At 37.1% G+C, this 22295-nt stretch overlaps 2 protein-coding genes across 6 annotated transcripts in view; one reads left to right on the top strand and one right to left on the bottom strand.

Moving 5' to 3' along the window:
* Axs (Abnormal X segregation) overlaps positions 1-22295 on the top strand; it is a 230836-nt gene that overhangs the window by 20016 nt on the left and 188525 nt on the right. The window lies entirely within an intron of this gene.
* Positions 16340-22295, bottom strand: part of rdo (leucine-rich repeat domain-containing protein reduced ocelli) — a 120937-nt gene continuing 114981 nt past the window's right edge. For all 4 annotated transcript variants that reach the window (XM_022083436.2, XM_087355241.1, XM_022083437.2 and 1 more), the window contains 2 exons: positions 20382-21000; positions 16340-19726 (listed from right to left, as the gene is read on the bottom strand). In XM_022083436.2, coding sequence (XP_021939128.1) covers positions 18479-19726; positions 20382-20999 — 1866 coding nt within the window. In that variant the 5' untranslated portion in view covers position 21000 and the 3' untranslated portion in view covers positions 16340-18478. The remainder of the gene's footprint in view (positions 19727-20381; positions 21001-22295) is intronic.

Here is a 22295-nt window from a genome sequence, read left to right as displayed (position 1 = left end):
CCTGGGGATAGCGCAGTTGAAGTGACCCTTAAATTCCAAAATAAATTAGTTTTATGATTACAAAGTTTAAGTCTAGTTGCATTTAACTTAATCGTAGAATAATGATATGTGTTTGTTTAAAATTATGTGGAATGTTAGTCTGAAGTCGTAGTTAGGTTCTGTCGTCTTTAAGATCCGTATGTCCCAATGTCGTGTTTGAGTGGTTACAAATGCGGATTGGTTTTGGGAAACAACCGGTTTCAATTCCAAGCCCGGAGGCCGATATTTTTTTAAGATGTTTGGCTCTTACGTGGTTCTGCTCTCCGCGGAAACCCCCGGGTTATAACGGTGATAGGACTTCAGTGAATCGAATATTTTTACAATTACATTAAGTAAAGCAACTACTGTGAAGGCCTGTCAGTTATTGCCTCCTACTACTACTTTTACTGACACATCTCTCCCATTTACCCTTTCTTTAAAAAGTAGTTTCCAATATCCTTGATCAATAATCTGTTTTAAACTTACTTTTTGTATGCAATTTATTCGTTCACACGTAACCACTTTTTTGAACTACAAATTTATTCTCCAGTTCCTAGCTTCACTGCCACACTTTCTGGACATCTTCCTGCAACCCCTTAATTTCCAAATTCCTAGCCTCCACCACGCACACCCCTTCTTTCGTTTCTGTTACAACACACAATTGATTCTCTCTTTCCCAAATTGGAGGCTGGATATATGAAGCGGAGAAGACACTGTTAAATAAAGAAATTCGAAAGATTTGGGTGGACGGAGATCTGACCTTTCATGCAATATGCCGTACTCCTATTGTGCTGAGGAGAGCCATTATAACCCAGATCAGAAATCTATGAGCTTTGAATCTGAGTGGTTGGCAATAAATGGTAGACCACAGATCCAGTCGTCAGGTAGCTTTATATTAGTTACGAAGTTCTGTGATTCAGTCAGAACGAAGTAAACCAATTTTATCGTTGATTTTATCTACGTGATTTCACCCCTTCTAATATCTTTTGAACTGTGAAACAAAACGAAAAAAAAAAAAATCAGAAAACTTTTCCAGCTGCTGTATAATCAGTGGTGTCAGAATAGGAAAAGTGATAAAATTTATGAACACAAAGGGAGAATATGATTTATTACTGCGATGGCTTAAGTATAAGAACATTTTATTCGGTTCTGTGTTTAATACTGCGAGTCCTAACTTACAAAAAGTTTGGCCACTGGAAGAAACAAATGCTGAATCATTCCTAATTTCTTTAAGTTCAGGTTATAAATTCTAAAGTAATTAGCATTACACATGTTTACTTTTTTATTTTCCGTCGTGGTACTACGTGATTATAAGGCTTATATACAATAAAAGAAAAAATGCTTGGTAAGTCCTTTTATCCTAAATGCCGGTCAAAATTTCGAATATTCTAGAGTAGGAAAATAGCATAAATAGATACTCCACATTTGTACGTAAAATATTTAAATTAACTCTAATGACAGTGTAAGTTCTTGTCGTAATCTGAATCTCAAACATCAACTACATAGCAAGAAGGTGACTATAATCTGTTTGAAGATACTCTATGATCTATCGCTGTGAAAGACAGATCACTTTGAGTATATCTCATTTACTAACCCCTGTGTGGCAACAAGCATCTGTAAAGGGTAGAAATTTCGAAATTCCGGTTAGATCCACTATAGGTCCCACTTCGTCGAATTAAAACAGCTTTATTTGAGGGTCTATAATACGATTTCTCCTAGACCCAAAAATATAAAATGATCCGAGGGAAAGAACCGACTTCCTTTAGTTTTATCAGAACTGTGGGGAATGTAGGAGTGACCCTGTAACCGGAGTTAACTCCGGGGATCAGAAGGATCCCGCTTTGACGTCGTATTAAACTGTACGGATAATGAGCTATTGGCTTTTCGTCCTCTTGACAATGTGAACAAATCTGAGATAGCAGGTCAGGTCTTTCAAAGTAATGGAGTGTTGGAAGTCGTCACTAGGAACAGGGGCCTTTGCTAAAGTCTAAAGTAATTCGATGTATAGGCGTCAGGTTGGAAGCTACTAACGCAGAACTGTTAGCGATATTTTTAAAGTTCCCTTGCGAACGTTGTGTATTTTTAATTGTCGGCACTCCCACGTTCTACTCTGTTGCTGCAGCGATGAGGTGATGATGAGTGGATGTCCGGTAGATACGGTAGCAGGGAGACCTGCTTACGAAGTTACTCCACCCCACATTTTTCACAAGTCACAACCCAACAGAGTAGGTACCTGAAGACGGAGATAAAGCCCCATCTCCGAAACGTCGTTTTTCTATTTTATTATTTTACTAGACGATGGAAAATATCCAAGGAAATTTTTATTCAAATAACTCACCGTCGTCACGAACTTTTGGATTTGATTGGCGTTTAATATTCGACGTTCCCTGTAATGTCAGTACAAAATATAAGTTGAGTTAGTTTTGTTTTAACTTCTTTTTTCAAGAGCGAATAACCATCGTGTTTGAGCCGACTCTGTACCATTGATCAATTAACAAAATGTAGCCCACTTGAGTTTACTCCAATAATGTCTTGAAGTCTTAATCCAAGAACGGGAAACTAACACGGATAGCAAATGTATTTCATTAGATGTTAAATGTATGGAAATATACAGAAACTCTTCTTTACCGTTGTGATACAGTTACGCCCTTGATACTGCAAAATATTTGAACTTTGTAGTTTGCCACTTATTCTAATGAAAAAGTAAACCAGTAAAGAAGTACGCACATAAAGGTTTTAAATTATGTTAATTTTTACTTAGTGACGTTTAGTGGGAAAAAAAAAGTTTATTTTCCAATTTTCCTCGAAATGCTTACAGTTTCCACAACTTTAAATCCTTCCCGTTTCTGTTGTATGATTTTAGATAAAAAACTTTTAAATATTAACTACGAGTAATAATTATTTAATATTTCGAAGTACGCTCAGAATTTTATTCCTGTTTTATACTTTAAGTAAAATTTGTTCCCTCATGAATGGGAGTTGTTTAGTCTTTAAATAGAGTGTTTGTGCATCATTTATAATGTAATAAATATTGATCGCACACTACTTACGAAATGTCCTCTTTCATTTTAGAAACACACATAAAGTACACGCTATTTACATTCGGATTTTTATACATAAATAAACGTACCATTAGAAATAACTTTTTCTCATACTGTTATGTTGTAGGACATTTGTCGTGTGTAGGGACATTTTGGGTCCTTGAAATGGTTGATCTTGTACGAAATAGTTAGAAAACGTTTTTCGACAGTTCCGTTTTCTAGCTTACGTCACTTATTTGAGAATGTGTGAAGGTTTTCCTCCATGCTTGGTGTATGTCTTCATGTCTTAGGGCTTAGGTACATGAGTAATTTACTTCTACCATTTACGTCATTCTCTAGAACTTCGTCATTTTGAGTACTGTATATTAACACATTTATGTCGTTGTGAGACTAGCTTATTTGTTGATTCTTCAATCCACGTGAATCATAATTATTCAGATCACTACATTTTCGGATATAATATTCTTGTCGCAGTGTGTTTGTCCTGCAGTATAAAAGACTTGCAAGTCTTCGCGCTGAACATTTCTGCTTGCCTGTCAATTAGTTCAAATTTGAAAGGTGTCTTTAGTGCTTCTGTAGCTTACGATTGGGAGACAGGTGATAATGATAAGAAATAAAATACGACAGGACTTGAAGTCTGCCGTGAAATAAAAGAAACCATTCTTAATCAGTTTATAAATTGCGGGTATCAAATTACTTTATAACGCGAGACTAATAAAAAATGCCCATTTAAATTTGAGGGAAATGAATTCTTTCTTTAAGTAACTTTACAAATACATTGAACAGAAATGTATCTGTACTTCGTCACATGATAATACAGAGTATCCATCACACAAACTTATTCCATTAAAAATAGTCCACACCATGTCCTATGGAAGTCTTGTGTAACTAAAGAACGTGGTTGCAAATTACTCGTTGAAGTTCCGCGTAATTGTCGGACGTCTTATACATGTAATAAACGCAAGCTGATAATTACACGACTCACAGTACAAAACCTTTTAGTGCGCTGCTAGATTTTAAACCGTATTTAATAGCTTTCAACTCCTGTAGCTTGGAAAGAGATTTTGCAGACTCAGGTACCACCTCGGATCGCAACAGGTTGCTAAGGAATGGTTAATTACGTCACAAATGACGATCTCTAAAATATTTATGTTTTATGCGTAAAAGCAGTTTAAACTACGTAGTAGGTATGCCTCTGACGTTCTAATAGGTATATGGGTAAGGAAGGATATGATGTCAAATGGCCGAAATTAATTAATTAATTAAATTAATTTATTTTAGGTCACTGATATAGAATTGCGAGTTCGATGCACGATGAATGGCACTGTTTTTCTGCATCACCTTTTGTCTTTAGATGCTTTGCGAAGCGATGGTGCCATCCCCCATCAAAGGAACTCTACTAAGGGTCCAAAGGTTTCTTAATAACGCAGTTAATTGTGAATTTGAACAGGCCGGAAAGCCTAATCGAAGAACAGGTAAGAGCAGGAATACTGAATTGAATATTCCTAGGTTGTTTGCGTTGTGACTTTTCCATTTTCACCACAGAAATGGACACTGTTCTTCTCAGCTGAAGTCTGGATTCTGTCTTTGAAAAATACACACTTAGAAACAGCTATTTCAGACGAGGAATTTTGTGATTCATGCAGTTGTTCTGGTATTATCGGAGTAATTAAATCATGCAGGTTCAAATTATTGCAAAGGGCTCGGGTAGAGGAACAGTAAAAGCGTATAGTAAATTTTGAAGATAAGGATGGAAATCAGGAATAGGACAGAACTCTAGGATGCGGTCTTCTGGATTGCAAGACTACAGAACGTCACACCCCAGCAGAGCACAATCCAGAATTTAACGCCGCGAAAACTCAGAACTCATATGGGTTAAATTGGTTCACGTTCGAGTTCAATTATAGGGTTTAGATTTAGAAGGGTTAAACCATCGGAGTTCGCAGTCTCAAAATTAGAAAGTATTTGAATAAGAACGAGTTCTCCAACAGGAACATTAATTCTTCAATAATAAATAAGGCTTTTTAACATTTTGGAAATTGTTTGCTCGCTTTTGTTTCTAAAAGAAGTTCTATAAAAAATTTCAAACGTGTGTTCGTATTAAATGCTCCTACTTGTTTAGTGAGGCTAGCACAAGTTATAAAATAATAATTATGATTTTAATAAAATTTTCTTGTCATGACGTACATTAATATAGATTTCCTCTGCTTTAAACATTCAGCCGTAACCTCATATTCCCTTCACTTTCCATAAAGCTATTTCCCGTTTTAGAAATTTGCTTGTTTTAATAATCTTTTGTCACAGAATTTAACGTTCGTGCATTGAGGTGGCGCTACAGACGCTCTTGTCAAAACGTTTTTGTGTCGGTATTAGAACGTTTAAAGTCGTAGTGGTCTTCAGCGACATATTCTATTACTGAATTCGTGAAATTCAATCTGTTCGCTCCAAACTTATTAGTACAGAACTGTCAGTGTCACAAGGCTATCCTTAAAACGGAAATTAGGCCCTAAAACGACCTGTGCACACTTAGATCTACACCTAAGTCGTTTTACTTAACTTGGATGTTTAAGAAAATTTGTTAGATTGGTATATGGAAATAAAACAGTGAAGGAATTAAGAGTTATTTTCCAGCGTTTTCAAAACTTAAAAGTATTCAGAAGACATGCGAGGCTCAGACGATACTACTCATTCTGACGATAAATATGGCGTGGAAATGGAAACCATTCTGTGACGATAATATTATACGGAAGTCAGATATTCGTAAGAAATGCCAGTAGAAAAATATTACCAACGTCATCATCAAAACTTCTCTAAGGGTGTGAATCAGAAAATTCTTTCCGTGATAAATTTGCTCGAGATCTTCAGACTGTGACATCGTAGTTTAAAGGAGTAATGACAATCATATTTCTTCCAGCCAGGCGGTTTTCTTATTCTCTTTCAAGAGAAGCCAACATACAGACGTATAGAAATATCTGGTCTGGCGAATTTAATCCGTAAAACCAAGAATAGACAGTACGAAGATGACTAAGTCATTTTATTTCTTAAAGTTAATAAAGGTACTCTTGTTGTATATTTAGTTACACTTATGAGTGTTATACTAAATTATTGTCTCTTGTATCAGTGAAAGTGAAATAGTTGGTAGCTTATTTTTAACAGACTTCTCGATTGGTGGCAGACTTCTCGAATGTCTTTGCCAGTTTCTGTCTATTATGAGCAGTAATCTTCTTTCTGGTCATAACCTTAAAACCGTGAAACATATCGTGAATTTAAAACCCTGTAAAATCGTGCTTACAATTTGTTACGTCTCCATTTAGAATTAAACTTGACGTTCACATTAAAACTTAAACTATAGCAGCGTCTTTCCGAAACGACTGGGGAAGTATCTACTACTTTTCATTGTACAGCTGAATAATTTTATTCTTATATTTGTTGACAAAGATCGTGTTATAAAGTCGAGGAAACGATTTAACATTGTATTTTTAGAATTTATTTGGCTTCAACGCAGATTAAAAGAGCAAAGTAGTAAGCCATACTGGAAACCGATAAAATGTCAAGACACTTTGTCTGCTGTGAACGTGTGTTAACTGAACCGCGGTGACATTTTTAGTCTTAGAAACTTTTATGGGCCATCTTTGTCTTGCTTTAGTTGGGGTGACAGCTATATATAAGGGCGACTTCCTCCAGAATCCGGCTTCTTATTGCAGGTCCTGTCATTTGGTTGACGTCACACCAGTCACTCATCGTGACCTACAGAAGCTCGCTAGAAGTGAGGGACACAATATGAGATCTTAAAATACACGACAAAGGAAGAGTTTACAGCCATCTTCTTTCATTGGTAATAAACGTTACAACATGACATAGTAAATATCTACCTGTGCTTCCTTTTTAGGATAGCGTAATGCAACTGGGGGCCCGCGGTCCGCATCCAGCAGGAGACAACTTTTAAACAGGTCCGCGAAATTATTTGTTAATTTCGAAGGATTTAAAAAAATTCGAAATTCTTATCACGTCCGCTGCTTTACGTACTAGTGCCGCACGTGATATTTAGCTTTAAGACCTCACTGTAAAATGTCCAAAGTACAGCAGAGTTCAAATTTTTTCACTTTACGGTGCTGTTTTAAAATATCTACTATAAATAGGCACTTATTCACATCGGAGAAAAAAGATGGATTGTACAGGCGAAAGATGGAGATTTTTGTTTCACATCATAAAGAAAATTTAACTTCTTTATTGTGATATAATGACTTCGAAGTTATGAAAGTTAAGGATGAAATAGAAGTCTCTGCATTATTACCCAATAACTAAGAAATAATGAAACTAACGTAAAACATATTCAAGACATAACGAACATGTGCCTATGTTGTAGCAAGTATTTTGGATGGGAGAAAATTAATTAAAGAAGGGAGTGGTACCCTGATTAGAGAACAGGGAACGTTTTACTGCAGCATAACTTAAACTTCAAGGAAGTTAACTTCATGTTGTTTCTCTGCAAGAATTATGTCCACTTGGATGATTTTTCTTCCCGACAGATTTCTTTTTACAAATTGCACGAAACTTTGAAAGAAAAACTAACAAATCCATCAGATGCTTTGCATTATGAAAGTAGAGGACATTTTTAGCTCTAGCATTGTATGAAGACGTGTTTACTTTATTTAAATTATTGAAAGAGGAACCTTGTTAAAATGATTGTTATTGTATTCATCTACTATTATATTCGTGAATGATACAGCACATTAATAATAATAATTCAATTCAATTATTTTTATTAGAGTGCTGCATCAACAGCCAGACGGCAAATTACAGATACAGCACAAAAAATAAAGTAAATACAACAATTATATAATAATAACAACAATAATAATAATGAAGTTCCTAGCAAACAGACAGGTAATAATTAAAACAAAGCAAAATAACATGATTATTTATAGATGAAGTAATACCATCTACTTTAGGATATGCCTGAGAGTAAGCAAATGGTTACTAAAATAATAGTAATAAATTTTAAATACTTCCAGATGTCACATGTCTGTAGCGTTACGAAATCACAGTGGCCTTATGATTTAGACGCTCATAGTTTCGGACTATTGAATACTGGGATAGCGAATTTAAATCCCGCTTAAGGCATGGCTATGTCTCATATTTAAAATCTCTCTATCTACAATGATAAAAATTTTAAAATTGTTTATCGTACAAATTTGGTTTTCGGGGATGAGCAGCGTCGAATGATGGAAATCACCCAAAATTTCAACAGACATTGCAGTTGCAATCTTCAGGGTGAATGAAATGTCTTACCCTGAAGATGGCAACTGCAGCGCTTGCCGAAACATTAGATAATTTTCAACATTCGATGCGGTTTAACCACGAAAGCCGGAGTTTTACATTGGACTCTAGCTGCCAAAATCTATGGACAAGAATCATTTACTGACTTTGGGGCGTTCCATTCTTCCTCTCTTTACACTGTGAAATGTGTCTTGTTACTTTAACATTATTAAGTTCCCGGCTTTTATGCGTTATCGTGCTAGCACTCTGCAGTAAAACACAAGAGCGCAAAGATCCTTAGCGGAACATGCTGTTACATATATTTGCTAATTCTGTCACATCATCACTTCCTTCTGAAGGCGTATGGGAGCCCTTTGTTGATCGCTTGGTGTAACAATCGATTATCTCCCACATAACAACACGGCCAGCGGGGGGGGGGGGGTTGAAGGGTCACGTCACGCTTCTGTTGTCATGGCAGCAAGATGATGCATTTTTTCTCTCTTGGAAATAGGACGTCTGCGGCGCGAAGAACCAATTGTGCAGATGTTACAACTCTCTCGATGGGTCCGCAGCGGGGTGGCGTAATGCTAAAACACCCCTCTTTTAAGACCCTAACGTTAGTGCTCTTCGGCATCACGCATAACCTACTCTCCAGACTCTACTGCAAGGGTTAGCCAAACACAGGTCATTAAATTGCGACATTAAACATCAACTGGGAACCGTTTTACATAAGCTTCAAGTGCTTTTCGAATAAAATGATCATTGTTTATACATCGTTTAAGGTAATTTTTTTATATGTCCTTGGAATCTTGCGATCATAAAAGCCAGCGTGGCTCAGGGTAATGATTGACTATGGACCAGATGAGCAATGTTCGATCCCTGGGAGGGTCAAAGGACTTTTTTTCCACTCTCTGTGTTCAGACTGGCTCTCGGGCACACCCACCCGCCTATGTAGTGGGCACAGGGGGTCCTTTCCCCGGGGGTGAAGGGAGGTCGCATCATAAAGCTGGCCACTCCCCCCCCTCACCCCTTGGAATAACAAAATTTCTCCTTAAAGATGAGAAGTATTAGAGAAATGCAGTTCACCCTCACGTGAATGATGCAATATATTATTTCCGAAATTAAAATTATCATCACTTTGGGCTCAAGTATGAATTAATATAATCAAATCAGTAAAGTGTATTGCACGTCTTTAATTTATATGAAGAAAATTAAAGTTTGGATAACATGCTACATGCTTTGCCAATTCCTTCCTCTTTGATTTCATCTTCGTATTAATATTAGCGAACACTACACTTTATGAAGCTGTTCATTCTCTTCTTTTCACAATCCTCTTTGTTCTTTTACGTCTTCATTTCCAAGTATTATTCTTAGCAAGTAGACTAATTTGTTCTCAGACCACCTGAGGCTTATTACATCCTTTGGTGCTACAGAACACTCTGATAAAACAACAGGTAAATTAACTGTTTTGTGTATTTTAATTTTTATATCTTGTGTAGGAGACGAGAAGGCAAAAAGATTGTGAACTGAGTGGTACGAGCGTCCCCCGGTGTTTAATCTGCCGTTACATTATTCGTGAGTGTAATTATGATTTATTTCTATCTTTTCCTACTGCGTCCTTTGTAATGTAAAAGTGACGAATACCTCAGTCCGCATGAACAGTTTCTCTGTACTCTGAGACCTACGCGACGAAATCAAATACCTTACGCCCGCAATTCCATTAGGGCGTCTGGTTTCGATGCACAGGCACTGGTTCAGGGGGAGAAACTTCCGTGGTTCTCTTAGTTTCCTACAATTGCTTGACGCCATGATATGAATAATAGCCCTGTCATCACTTACCCTCCATACATTTTTATCCCGGCTTTAACCTTGCTAATTTGTGGAGCTTTCCAGAACAGACGTAATGGATGGAAACGAACAAAGCCCACATCAATCAAGATCTGTATATCTAATGCATTTATTCGGAAACTAGTTCTTAAATTATTAAATATTCACACTACTTTTGTATAAAGTTATAATCGGTTTATATTATAGGCCTGCAATATATGCATTTTAATTATTAAGAAGTTGTTCGATGAAATCTGCAATGCATTTACTCATCATACGTCAGAAATGTTACCAAAGCTACCACGAAGTTTTAAGATTGCCCTTTCTATATTCCTGCTGTACGTGTATTATATTTCTTCTGCCCTTCTGTTTCCTCTGCCTGTTCGCAGAGAACCTTCTGAATTCTGTTTTCACCCACTATTTCCCAGTCATTTTGATTGTTTATTTTATTAATGTATTGATACCTGTTATTAGCAGTTATTCTCTAATACCGTCTTTGTATTTAAGATTCATCGTGCTGAAACCTAACCTGACTGCTCTGAGAAAAACTTTTTCCGATGTTTCCTTTCTTCGGATTCACCCATACATAAAAGTTGAAATATACTCTGTAGGGTTTTATCAAACGAATCATTATTATGACGCCTTCCAGTCGAAATACTATTTATTTTAGTTATATATATAATATATATATGTGTGTGTCCCTACTTTCAGACATTTTATATTAAGACTTCAGATTTTACAATATTTTATCGTAAAGGTTTCCCTGATTCTAGTTATAGGCTTTAATGGACTGAAATATTAATATTTACACGATCATCGGTTTTAATTGGTTGACATTGTATATTGTGGAATTTTGTGGAAGATGAAGTTGAAACGATTTAAAGATATTGTCAAGGGTAGACAAATTTTTCATCCATTAAATACTTTAGGGCAGTGGTATTCAACCTTTTTTGTTCGCGTACCCCCAGATATAATTTCTCTTAACTTTGTACCGCCAAAGTTGCTGGTGTATAATTCAAGTTATACATAGTATATAATCTACATCTAAAATAAATTAAATAAATTACATTACTGATTATTCAGTGTTTATCATAAAATAATATATATATTTTAAATTTCACGTACCCCCTAAAGATGTCTTCGCGTACCCCCGGAGGTACGCGTACCCTAGGTTGAATACCACTGTTTTAGGGTACCATGCAGTTTAAAATGTATTATCTAAAACACGAAAGGATACAACATTCAGAAGTGTAACCTTGCCTGTTGTTTTGGGTGTCTGAAACCTGGTCTCTCATAGTACTGGGATAACAAAGAATGGTGTTTGAGAACAAAGTACCGAGGAAAATATTTGTACCTAAACGAACAGAGGTAGCATAATGCGGAGATTCGTAATATTAAAGCTTCAAAATATGTTATTAGCGTGATAAATTATGTGGGGTGAATTCAAAGGGTTACAGAGCAGGTTCCAGGTGAGATTTTCATAGAAATATTTCCTGAAAAAAGTGTACGGAATAGCCCAGTTGCTAGCAGTAGTCATAAATCGGAGAATAATATTAAAGAGAATCTTAAACTAATTATTGTGTCTAGAAGGAGGAATGAAGCATAGATCTAATAATATTTACGTAAAATGGAAAGCCATTTCTACATAAGTGTCACAAGCGGTATATCCAGTAATTAATTATTTGCTTATTATTTTTACCCAGACGTGATCTTGACGATCTTACGCCATTGTGCAACTGATTCAGCATCGTAAATTAGCCTAATATTTTACAGAAGCCACATGCGTTTCGTCTTACACATTATAGGGGGTTCACTCGGAAACGATAAGTTGTGAGTGGCTTTTATCCGCTTACAATCAGAATTTAAGTCTTTGTTACTAAGCGTATAAAAAACACACAAGAGAAAGTATTCCAGACAGCTGAAATGTCACGTGAAGTGAGGTGGGATTCCTCAGGGTGTTTGTGAACCCTGACATTTTGAGAAGAAAAGAATTTTTGTGAATCTATTCACGTGAAATAAATTTCCGGGATCATTTCATATAAACGACACAAGTACCACACTGAAAGAGAGATGTGATAAATACGTGGAACATGAAGGGGGCAAAGAGGGTATAGACGTAAGGTGGGTGATGAAAAGGGAACAGTAATTGTTCTGCTGTCAGACCCAGGCATAGCAGGAGGATAATGAGTTTTCGGTTCTCCATTCCACACCTCTAGCCAGTAAGTCCGTTTATTTCTCTGCAAAACCTTCCTCAAGTAACCTTGTCTAGTCCCTGCTTCATGCGGTAGTCCCCGAAACCAACAACCATTTTAAAAAATACACCTTCGCTTTACCTATGCAATTTAAGTATTAATTCGTAAAGGGAAGGTGAATTAGAAAGAAACAGAAAAATTGTTTGGCAGAAAATTAACACACGCATCGTTACAAAGAATATTCTACATTAGGTCGTACAATTTAATTTCCATTTCAATCCTGCGCCAGACTGCCTGCGCATGGCTCACCGAGTTCCTTAATACTTTAGGAGTAAATATAGAACATATTCATATTTGCAAACCGTTTAAATACGTAATAATTCATAGGAAGTATTTATTTAAAAAAATATCAGTTTATGAAAACATACGGGATAGCTCACTTAGTAGACTGGCTGGAGGGGTTCGATTACAGAAAGGGTCATGATAACGGTATTCTGAGATGTCGCGGCGTGTACTCTCGTATAAATTGACCATTGTCACACAGAGCTTATTGCCTCCATCAGCAGGGCGATCGGAGTTACCAAAAATTTCCTATTTTGCGTAATAAGATATAATTTTATAAAAACGTAACATTCGCCATATTTTGAAAATGTTTGTCGTGAATTATTGACACTTTTAAAACTTTAACAGATTATTCAGCCGTCTGTTAAATGTGTTAATATCTTTTCATTATCATACTGAATTTTAACCCTAAAGCCGCGACAACCGACCTGTGTTACCTGCTTTACCGACAAAGGCTTTATTCAATTAATAATAATTACTTTTTGAACTCAGCGACTACATGTGAATTCATATCAGCTGCGTGAATACAATTGAATCAGTGATGATGTGTCTGTAGATTGCGTGAAGCCGTTGACACGGTTGTCACAATTTTCCTTTTCAGGACCTGTAATTTTATAGTTTCATGCAAGTCTACTTCGCAAGTACCGAAAAACGACTTGACTGTTTGTCCGTGAAATTAAGGCTAAAGTTTTGCTCCAGCGACAGGCCTGTCTCCAGGCTGTAGAGAGTTATAAAACACTACCCCCATTTTGCAGCAGAGCGCCTTTGCATAATTAATAGAGTCTACCGTCCGTATAATGAATTTGCCTACTACATTTTTTTTTAAAAAAAATTCGTCCAGCTAGCGCTTACCATGTAACAGACTTTTCCTGCGTCATATATGACTCGCTTGATTCTTCTGTTCCCCAGTTTCGAATTTTGTTTTATTCCAACCCATCCTGAGGCCAGAAATTTTTGAATCCCGCCAGAATAGACGCTGATATCATAAGGATATTATCAGAACAAAATAAAGTTTGCTTTTTGTAGAAGGCTAGGGATTATAAAAGTCCTATCATATTACATTTTAATTTATGGTTTATTCGAATCTGTCACAACTCAGCCCATACAGCGTCGAAATAAAAAGATAATTAACGAATACAAATACCTTCCACTACGAATTCCTATGCGGAAAATACGAGATTTGAACTCTTATCCACTTGATGGCATACTATTTATGTTGGTTATTAGTACAAATGTTCTCGCTTCCTTAGATTAAGTAAACAAGACGTGGTAAAAGTCCAATTCTTAGAAGGAAATTACAGTAGTTATTAAAAAAATGTTTTGCAGTATCGATCTAATATTATTAATTTTAAAAGTTTAAATTACCATAAATATTGATTTGTCAGAATACTAAAGAGGTTTATGAATAGCTTCAAATTTGAAAGGAAGTAGTGTTTGCTTCTTTAGACAACTTACACTAACCTAACATTATTTAGAAAGATTAAGTGTCAGTCAGGTTGAGTGTCTTTGAAAAATTATCGAATAAAATCTTCCAAGTGATGTACACGTTTTGCATTGAGTTTCTATACTTGAGAGGAATTTCATTTTACCATAAACCTGTGATCATAATATTATTCTATCAAGTACATCCTCGTGGATAAAATGATCCACTGGTTGAATGGATCTATCAGGATGTTTTTGAAACCTGCGAGTGCCCTATAAAATGTAACAATGTTGGTGGTAGGGTTTTGTGGAGAATTTCGATTACCTGTTTTTATGGTATGGAGTAGGTGAAGTCGGTCAGATGGCCAACCAGGAGAAACGAGGACGCAAAAAAAAAATACTAAATTTATTAGGGTAAGAAAGGGGGATGCAGGAGCTGGATACGAGACTCGTAAAGAAACTGCTCGTTACAGCATCTCGTGGGGAAAATAGAATTGTGTCCAACATTTCTCGGCTGGTGCATGTATCGTGGAAGAAAAGTTGTAGACATTGGTTCAGTGGGAATTTGCTGGAAACAAGTCGGAGCTGTTGTGCAATTAAACCAAACACAACTATATTTCTCGTACAGAATTTTAAGTGTATTCTCTGCCTTAATTCGCTTCACTTTTATTTACAGCATTGCCTTTAGAGAGCGGAGTTTGAAATAATTGATTGTATTTGCAAGCTTTAAACGCAAAGGTAGTTTGAGAAATAGAACACTAGAATTTGAATTGAAGTTGGATGAACGTCTAGTGTTTAGGCAAACATTTTGACAAATGACCTTTTTTTCTTTTCTATCGTTGTGCTCAAAGCTCAAAGCACAGACCTCTTTTACCTAAACACTTATAAGCTTCCTTGTCAGTAAATATCAAAGGGAGGTGTACGGTGTTTGGAATGTGGTCCATAGTACCGAAGGGGCGGGTTTAGCATTGACGCACTGAACTTGTAGTCAAAAGGGACAGATCTAATCGTTTCTGGGTTACTGGATGTTCGGGCTGTTTCTGCTGGTTCTACCCAGTCCCTACAAGCGAATACTGGTACATTACGTCGAAAAAGATCATCACTGAACATTCCAAATTATTGTCTACTTATAATTTCTCCAATTTATTCGAAGATATGTCACTTTTGTAATTTAATTATTTTTTTTAAATAGCTTAATGTATTAACGAATTCTTTGATGAATTATTTCTCAAAGTATAGAAATTACAGACTGGTATAAGACCTGGGCCTGAAGCACTGTTGCTTTTAAACAATTAATAGGTAATGACTAACAGTGCCATTTTTTTTTGTCTCCAGAATAATCCCTCAAACTTCGGTCCAATATTTTCGAATTAACGAAAATGATTCCTCTGCTGGACAAATGAAAAATGGAAATACCGATTTAATTTTGATAATAAAATAATACAATGAAGGTCTTATGGGTTGTAGCGCCTTATAGTCTGGTAGAAGTTTACTAACGGTTCAAACGTCCGTGCTGATTCTATCATCATCACCCTAATGATGAAAACAGCAAGCACATCTGAAACTTCGGTAAACTACACGGCGTAACAACCCAGAAGACAGCAGTATTCGAAACATTCTTTCACCAAAGAGAAATTGCGTTATGCTCGAACAAAGTTTTACGTAATATTGAAGAAGGAATCGGAAATTTGTACATAGAATATCAAAACAGTTTTTGAACTTGTATAAACTAAAATATATCGTTGCGTACAGGAGTTAGCAATTTAAATAGAGAACATTTCTGATTAAAACATCCATCATGGTTAAAAAATCGGGTGTATTGTCTTCTAATTGACAACCAAAACTTAGTTGATGGACTTACATCTGTATCAGCGATTCTTAAACAACAGCTCGCGAATCGCACATGAGCAATTGCCTCAATAAGACACGTTTCAAGAATTTCTGATAAATACTTGTTATAATGCCACCTCTGTCGTTATTAAATCGTTCCTCGGAACAGCGCACAATACACTTGTGTGGAACGTCTTCGGACCGTACCAGCGTGTCCAGTCGGTATCAAAACAAATTAAGTTATTTCCATAATATGTGTTGAAAAGGAGAGGTCAATATCGATGCAGAAACATGTAGTGCACTCAAGGAATTCCCCGTGTAATAAAACGTGATAACACAAACCACGTAGGGATAATGATAATGATAAGTATCACAAGTCACTACAGACTACATAAAGACACAGCATAATAACCAACTCCACGCTGCTTTAATACATTCTTGTATTTTATGAATAAATGATAAGGAGAATAATATAAACAAATTTAAAATAGAAGGGGCAGCAACAGTTGCTTGAATCCTTGTTTATTACCATGTCATACAGGCTCCTCATTTTAAATGCGTCTTTAGAACGATGTATAAGTAGTACCAAGTTAGTCTTAAAAATATAAAATACTTGCATAATAGGGCTGTAAGTAGCTTTGTTTTACGCAGACACGAATGAAACTGTGTTACTAAAATGAGGAGGATATAAGAAAATTAAGCTATATTTAACTGATATAATATGGTCCTCACAACATTCAGTTTTAATGTTTTATAATTTAGCAACTTGGAAGACACTGCTTAATTAAAATTTATTGATATATTTGATTCCATATGGTCTACTGCTTCCCTGTGTTTTAAATCACAGACATCCCCGATTATTTCAGTTTAAGCTAAATATATATCCTGTACGTCGTGCACGAACAAAACTGGAAACAATTATTACAAAGAAATACTAGACTGAAAAGTTAACTTTTCAAGCGGCCATTTATTGTAGCCTTTCTACATGTTATCTATTCGAGCTCAGAATAATTCCTTATTGATTTATACGAAATTAAATATATATATTTTTACAGTAAGTTAATAAATGTAAATTAATTTCCGGATTGTTCTTAACATTGATAATAAATGGACAAGCAAAGAAATGCTTCTTAATCATGACAAATTTGATGCTATAAGCTAGTTATATAGGCATTAGGCACGATTAGAACGATAAAACATAGATTGTTCCTGAAACATTAATTACAAAATCACCTGTAGCTGCCCCTGTAATCTGACGCACGTTCATAACGGAATTCTATTCATGGTCCCATGACAAAATCAGACAGAAAATGGCACACTTAAAAATAGAATATTAAAAACATGTTTATCCAATGATATGCACTAGACACTTTGAAAAATATTGTACGAGTTTACAGTAATAACTATAACTGTAGTTGTTACAAGGGCATACTTCTTAGAGCCAGTATACTGTGTTTCTGGCTTTAAAAACACACTTCATGTCAAAATGGGTGTTAACAAAACACTTCTATATCTATTCTTTAAAGATTATTTAAAATAGAACGTTATGGGACTCAAAAACATTTCATCACCATCATCACCGCAAACTGTACTCCAATTAGTTAATATAATTATATTTCTTTACGAGAGACTGTTACTACTATTTTCACTATCTTCTTTGGAGACATTTCACATTGCGTTCGGCTCTCAGCATACGCCACAATTTAAAACAAACCCATCTTCATAACATATAGGAGTACTCAAATTATAGTTTTACAGGCTTATGTACATTATATGTAAGTTTCATTATATGTTAATTATTCATCACACTCATAGTCTATGTGTTGAATTTTTTGTTTGTATAAACTCTTCAATAAAAATCAAGCTTCCAAAGCATTTTAACAGGGTTGGGATTGGAAGTCCAGCACTCTTCGTCAGAGTCCACCCCTACCATCAGTAGCACCATGATGTGAAAATGAAGAAGGGGTCGTTAATTAAGCCGAAGGGTAGGAAGGCGAGGCGCTCCTGCTGTAACAAGAATTCCCTTCAAAGTAAGGGAGGGTGAACAAGGCTCCTCCCTCCGGTCTGTTCCTCTTCAACGTATTCCACTGCTACAAGGTACATGCCACTTTGCACTCGCAAAATTCCCCCTACCTTTTACTTGAGCAGAGTTGCTAGCCATATCGAAAATCAATTCTACACAGCCCCCAGCATCAAACACAAGTGCCAAGGCGCGATATTACTGTGTGGTATGTGGACCTCGATGTCTGTTTAGATCCAGTGATGGAGGTCTGTACAGAGGCCCGTGACAGTTGACCGATCCTTTTAGAAACCGGATAGACGTCGATGTATGATGGTGTTTTTCTTTCGAACTTGCACAGCGGCATTAAGGTCGAACGGAAACAAAATGACCGAATGTCTCACAGCTTAGCTGGAATGTTTTCATTTGCATGTGGTTTGCTTCAGTGACACCACTCATGCTACAACCAGGTGGTCCGCATCACGGAGGATGTTGGTCCCTGCGTAATACTAGCAATGAGTTTCCACTGTGTCACTGAAGCGCACTACTCAGGTCCCGTTAGTTAATGAATGTATTTCGGGATCTTTAGTGATCCCATCAATTGTAGAAATGGACACTTTTTTCTTCCTCGGAGATGGTTTCGTGATATCCAAGGGCACTATTTTGTACTTAATGTCTCCATTTTCACCAAGGATTGCCGCTGGATTCTCGAAGATAGCCTCATGCTCTGGTCCTCTCTGCTCCTCTCGTGTGTAATAGTGGGCCGCATGATGGCGGGAATATGCGATACCTACTAGAAGCGCTGCAGCGGTCAGTAGTAACAAGAGAACAACTGCGCCAGCTGCGAGCAGCCCGAACCGCGAATGTTCTGCTAGGAAATTAGTTGACACAATTCCACCACCACTCTCCATATACCCCAGACCGCCATCACTACTGGTGCACCAGGACAGTGACGACCTCGACAGGGAGCCGAGAAGTCGTCCCTTTAATGAGTACGGCGAAAAACACGCCAGCTCTCTCATGGCTACGCCAAAAGTGCTCTTGTTCATGTAGTTCAACATGTACGACAAGTGACACACGTCGCAAACCCATGGATTTCCTTGTAAGTGTACCGTCTTCAGTGCCTCTAATCTCAGTATCAGCCTCTCGTCCAATCCGCGAAATCGATTTCTCGAAAGATCTATTTCTTGTAACTTTGGTATCGGAGACAGTATTTGTGCTGGAAAGCGCACAAAGTTGTTGCCGGACAGGTTGAGAGTTCTGAGGTGTTCATGGTACACGAAAAGCCCCAGAGGGACGTCAGTAATTCCCATATCGGCCAGAGAAAGGTCACGTAGTTTCAGAATGACCTGTAGAACGTACTTGACCTCTGAGAGAGAAATTAAATTGCCGCTCAGTTTTAGTCGACGGAGAGATTCAGCCAACGGAAGGAAAGTAGTTGTCTCCAAGCGATTCAGTTTGTTGTAACTTAAGTCCAGTTCTTGCAGAGTGGTGAGATTTTCAAAGGCCGTTGCAGTCACTTTAGCAAGGCGGTTTCGGGCAAGCGACAGTGTCTGCAGGTCGATCTGTCCTCCGCTAGCTCCGTTGTTTCCGAATGTCCGTTCCAGAACCACAGGTAGCTGGTTTCCGTCCATCATGAGAACTTGTAGGTTTCTCAGGTCCCGAAACTCGTCTGATGCAACGTACTTGAAGTCGTTGTCACCCAGGTCAAGGTACATCAAGTCCGTAAGCAGGCGGTAGATAAGGGTGTTGATGTTGGAGAGACCACAACCTCGACATCGGAGCACTCGCAGTCTCTGCCAAAAATAAAAACAAGAAAGCATGCATCACTTATCCTATTCGAATCAAAACTGTCATGTCAGTTAAATATATGAGAGTGTATTTTTAAAGAGCCACAGTCGAGTCTGAAGACAGTAATTGCATCGATCTGCGAAGATGTTTGAATACTCTGGACTGTTGTTGGTCAGCGTTTGCGTTTAATAACTCTGCATGTTACTCGTGGTCTAGTTAATGGTTGCGTTCAGTTCTCAGAATAAAGAACAAATATTATCCTAAATATTATAAAATACCACATTCATAATAAAAATTATGTTATAAAGTTTTAAAAACGAGTGCTTCAGTTTGTGTGACTGCCCCAAATTATTAAATACTTAATTCAACGTGTGTTCGATAAAGTTAAAATATTTGAAAGCCAATACGTAACCCAGAATACTGGTTAGATACTAGATGCCTTTAGAGCTATTTTTAAACTTGATTTTTTAATATATAAAGTATTTTACAGGCGAATTTATTTTGTAGGATTATATGTTGTGGTAGAGAGAATGTTTAAAAAAATAAACTTCTTGAACTCTCCATCACAGACAGAAGGATGATGAGTGTTTCTGAATGAAAGAAAGAAAGAAAGAAAGAAAGAAAGAAAGAAACTTTGGATTATTGAACAATGTCACCCACCTGCACATCTTTGAAAACATCGGGGTTCAACTCCATAAGCCGATTGCCACTGAGATCCAACTGGTACAGCTTGCCGAGCATAAGAAAAAGTCTCGGCACTAGTTTGGTGATTCTGTTGCGGGCGAGTGACAAGACCCTGAGTTCCTGCAGATATCGGAAAGTCTCGCTTGGCATGGACTCGATGCGATTGTCGTCCAGATGCAGTTCTAGGAGATTAGCCAGGCCACGGAAATTGTAGTCAAGGACGTGAGAGATGTTATTGTGAGTCAAGTTTAGCTTCTGAAGAGTTGGTACTCCCCAGAACGAATGTCTGCCAATCGCAGGTATGTTTGATCGCACTATGTGTAACTCTTCTAGGCGATTGAATTGTTGGAAAATTGGGCCAATTGTGAGGTCGTTGGAATAATTATAGGGGGCCGTTATTACCAGCACTTCAACTTGCTGATCCATTGATTGTATGGGAATGGGATCGGTCATGCCTCCTCGAGCGCACATAATTTGACGACGACCTCTGTCGTCCAGATAGCACGTGCAGTTATGAGGACACCGCCCACCCCAGCACCACTGAGGCAAGCTGAGGAAAAGCACCATCAGGGAAATTCGAACTCCACACGCCATCCTGAAATGAAAGAACAGTAAAACATTACAGCTTGTCATCATCAAACTCCTGTTTTCGGGTGAATTCAAGTGTAATAACTTCTCCAATATAAAACTCACTTCGTGAAACAGTATGAGGTTATTGGACAAAGAAAGTGACAGACAGATAAAAATATTGAACCTCTTTGAACGGGATAAAAGCGTAAAAGATGTAACTTGACATAAAAGGACATTCGAAGATTCGTAGAGGGTATTTAAATCGACCTCTGGAGTCATTGATAGGTCAGTTGCAGGTATCTGGAGCCGCAACAGGTCAAGAGACCTAATCCTTAAGAAATAACAATGTTAAATCAAAGTTATTCCCATAGGTAGGCTTTTGCAATAATACTTGGTGTACGAAAAATAGACCTCTGTTTAAAATCACAACGCAACTCCTTTTAAAATAACAGTTGTATGCGTATTTGGACATGGCACGTCGTGTGTTCGGATCGATGAAATAGTCTGATCGCACGTTGACCATGCAGACAATGTTTGAGTCGTGGGATAAAAACATGTACTTCGATTTTTCAGAGATATTTCACGCTCAGAACTGGCAGCACTGATTACGAATAAAATCAGTTTAGCAGAACAAAGCGAGGTGTGGAGACCCCAGGAGAGAAAATGTATATGGCAGTTACAGATTACTGAAATGCATAGGAATCCTGGCGCTATGGGATAACTAATCGTCATATTGCAGATAAAATGCTGCCAAAATAATTTGGCAAGCTTTTAACTTCTGTAGTCTTAATAGTCTCGGACGGACGAATAATTTCGTAGAATTATTTATCGTCAAAGAATTGTAAGCTGGCAGTAAAAGAAAGTAAACAATATTTAATTTTTTAGCTAAGCTACAGTATACCAGAAATTTACGATTAAACACAGTACTGCCGTAAAACGCTTCTTCATGTCTCCTGAAACGTCGGTAAACTTTCATGGGACCACACGACGAAACATCCCAGAAGACAGCCATCTTCAGATAATATTACTTATCGTACGATGTTATAGTGTAGTATAAAGTTGCATTATTATTTATTTAACTACAGAGCAGCTATATTTTCTGCCTGTAGTGTATATTTACACAAATATATATTATCTACAATATAGTATGAGCAGTTTATACAGATGTGGTCGTACAAGAAGATTGCCCAAAAAGAGATCTAAGCTTCTCCAATACTACTTCGTATAAACACAAGCTTTTTAAACAGCTATTAGCTACTGTGTAAAGTTACAAAGTTACGAATTACAAAACATTCCAGTCAACAGATGTTGCTTTTTAAA

Source organism: Zootermopsis nevadensis, unplaced genomic scaffold, assembly GCF_977971745.1.
Source record: "Zootermopsis nevadensis isolate Lab colony 2312 unplaced genomic scaffold, Znev_1.0 Znev_ptg000024l, whole genome shotgun sequence".
Taxonomy (NCBI): domain Eukaryota; kingdom Metazoa; phylum Arthropoda; class Insecta; order Blattodea; family Termopsidae; genus Zootermopsis; species Zootermopsis nevadensis.
Note: the sequence above shows the minus strand (reverse complement) of the source record. Positions and strands in the feature narration are given on the sequence as shown.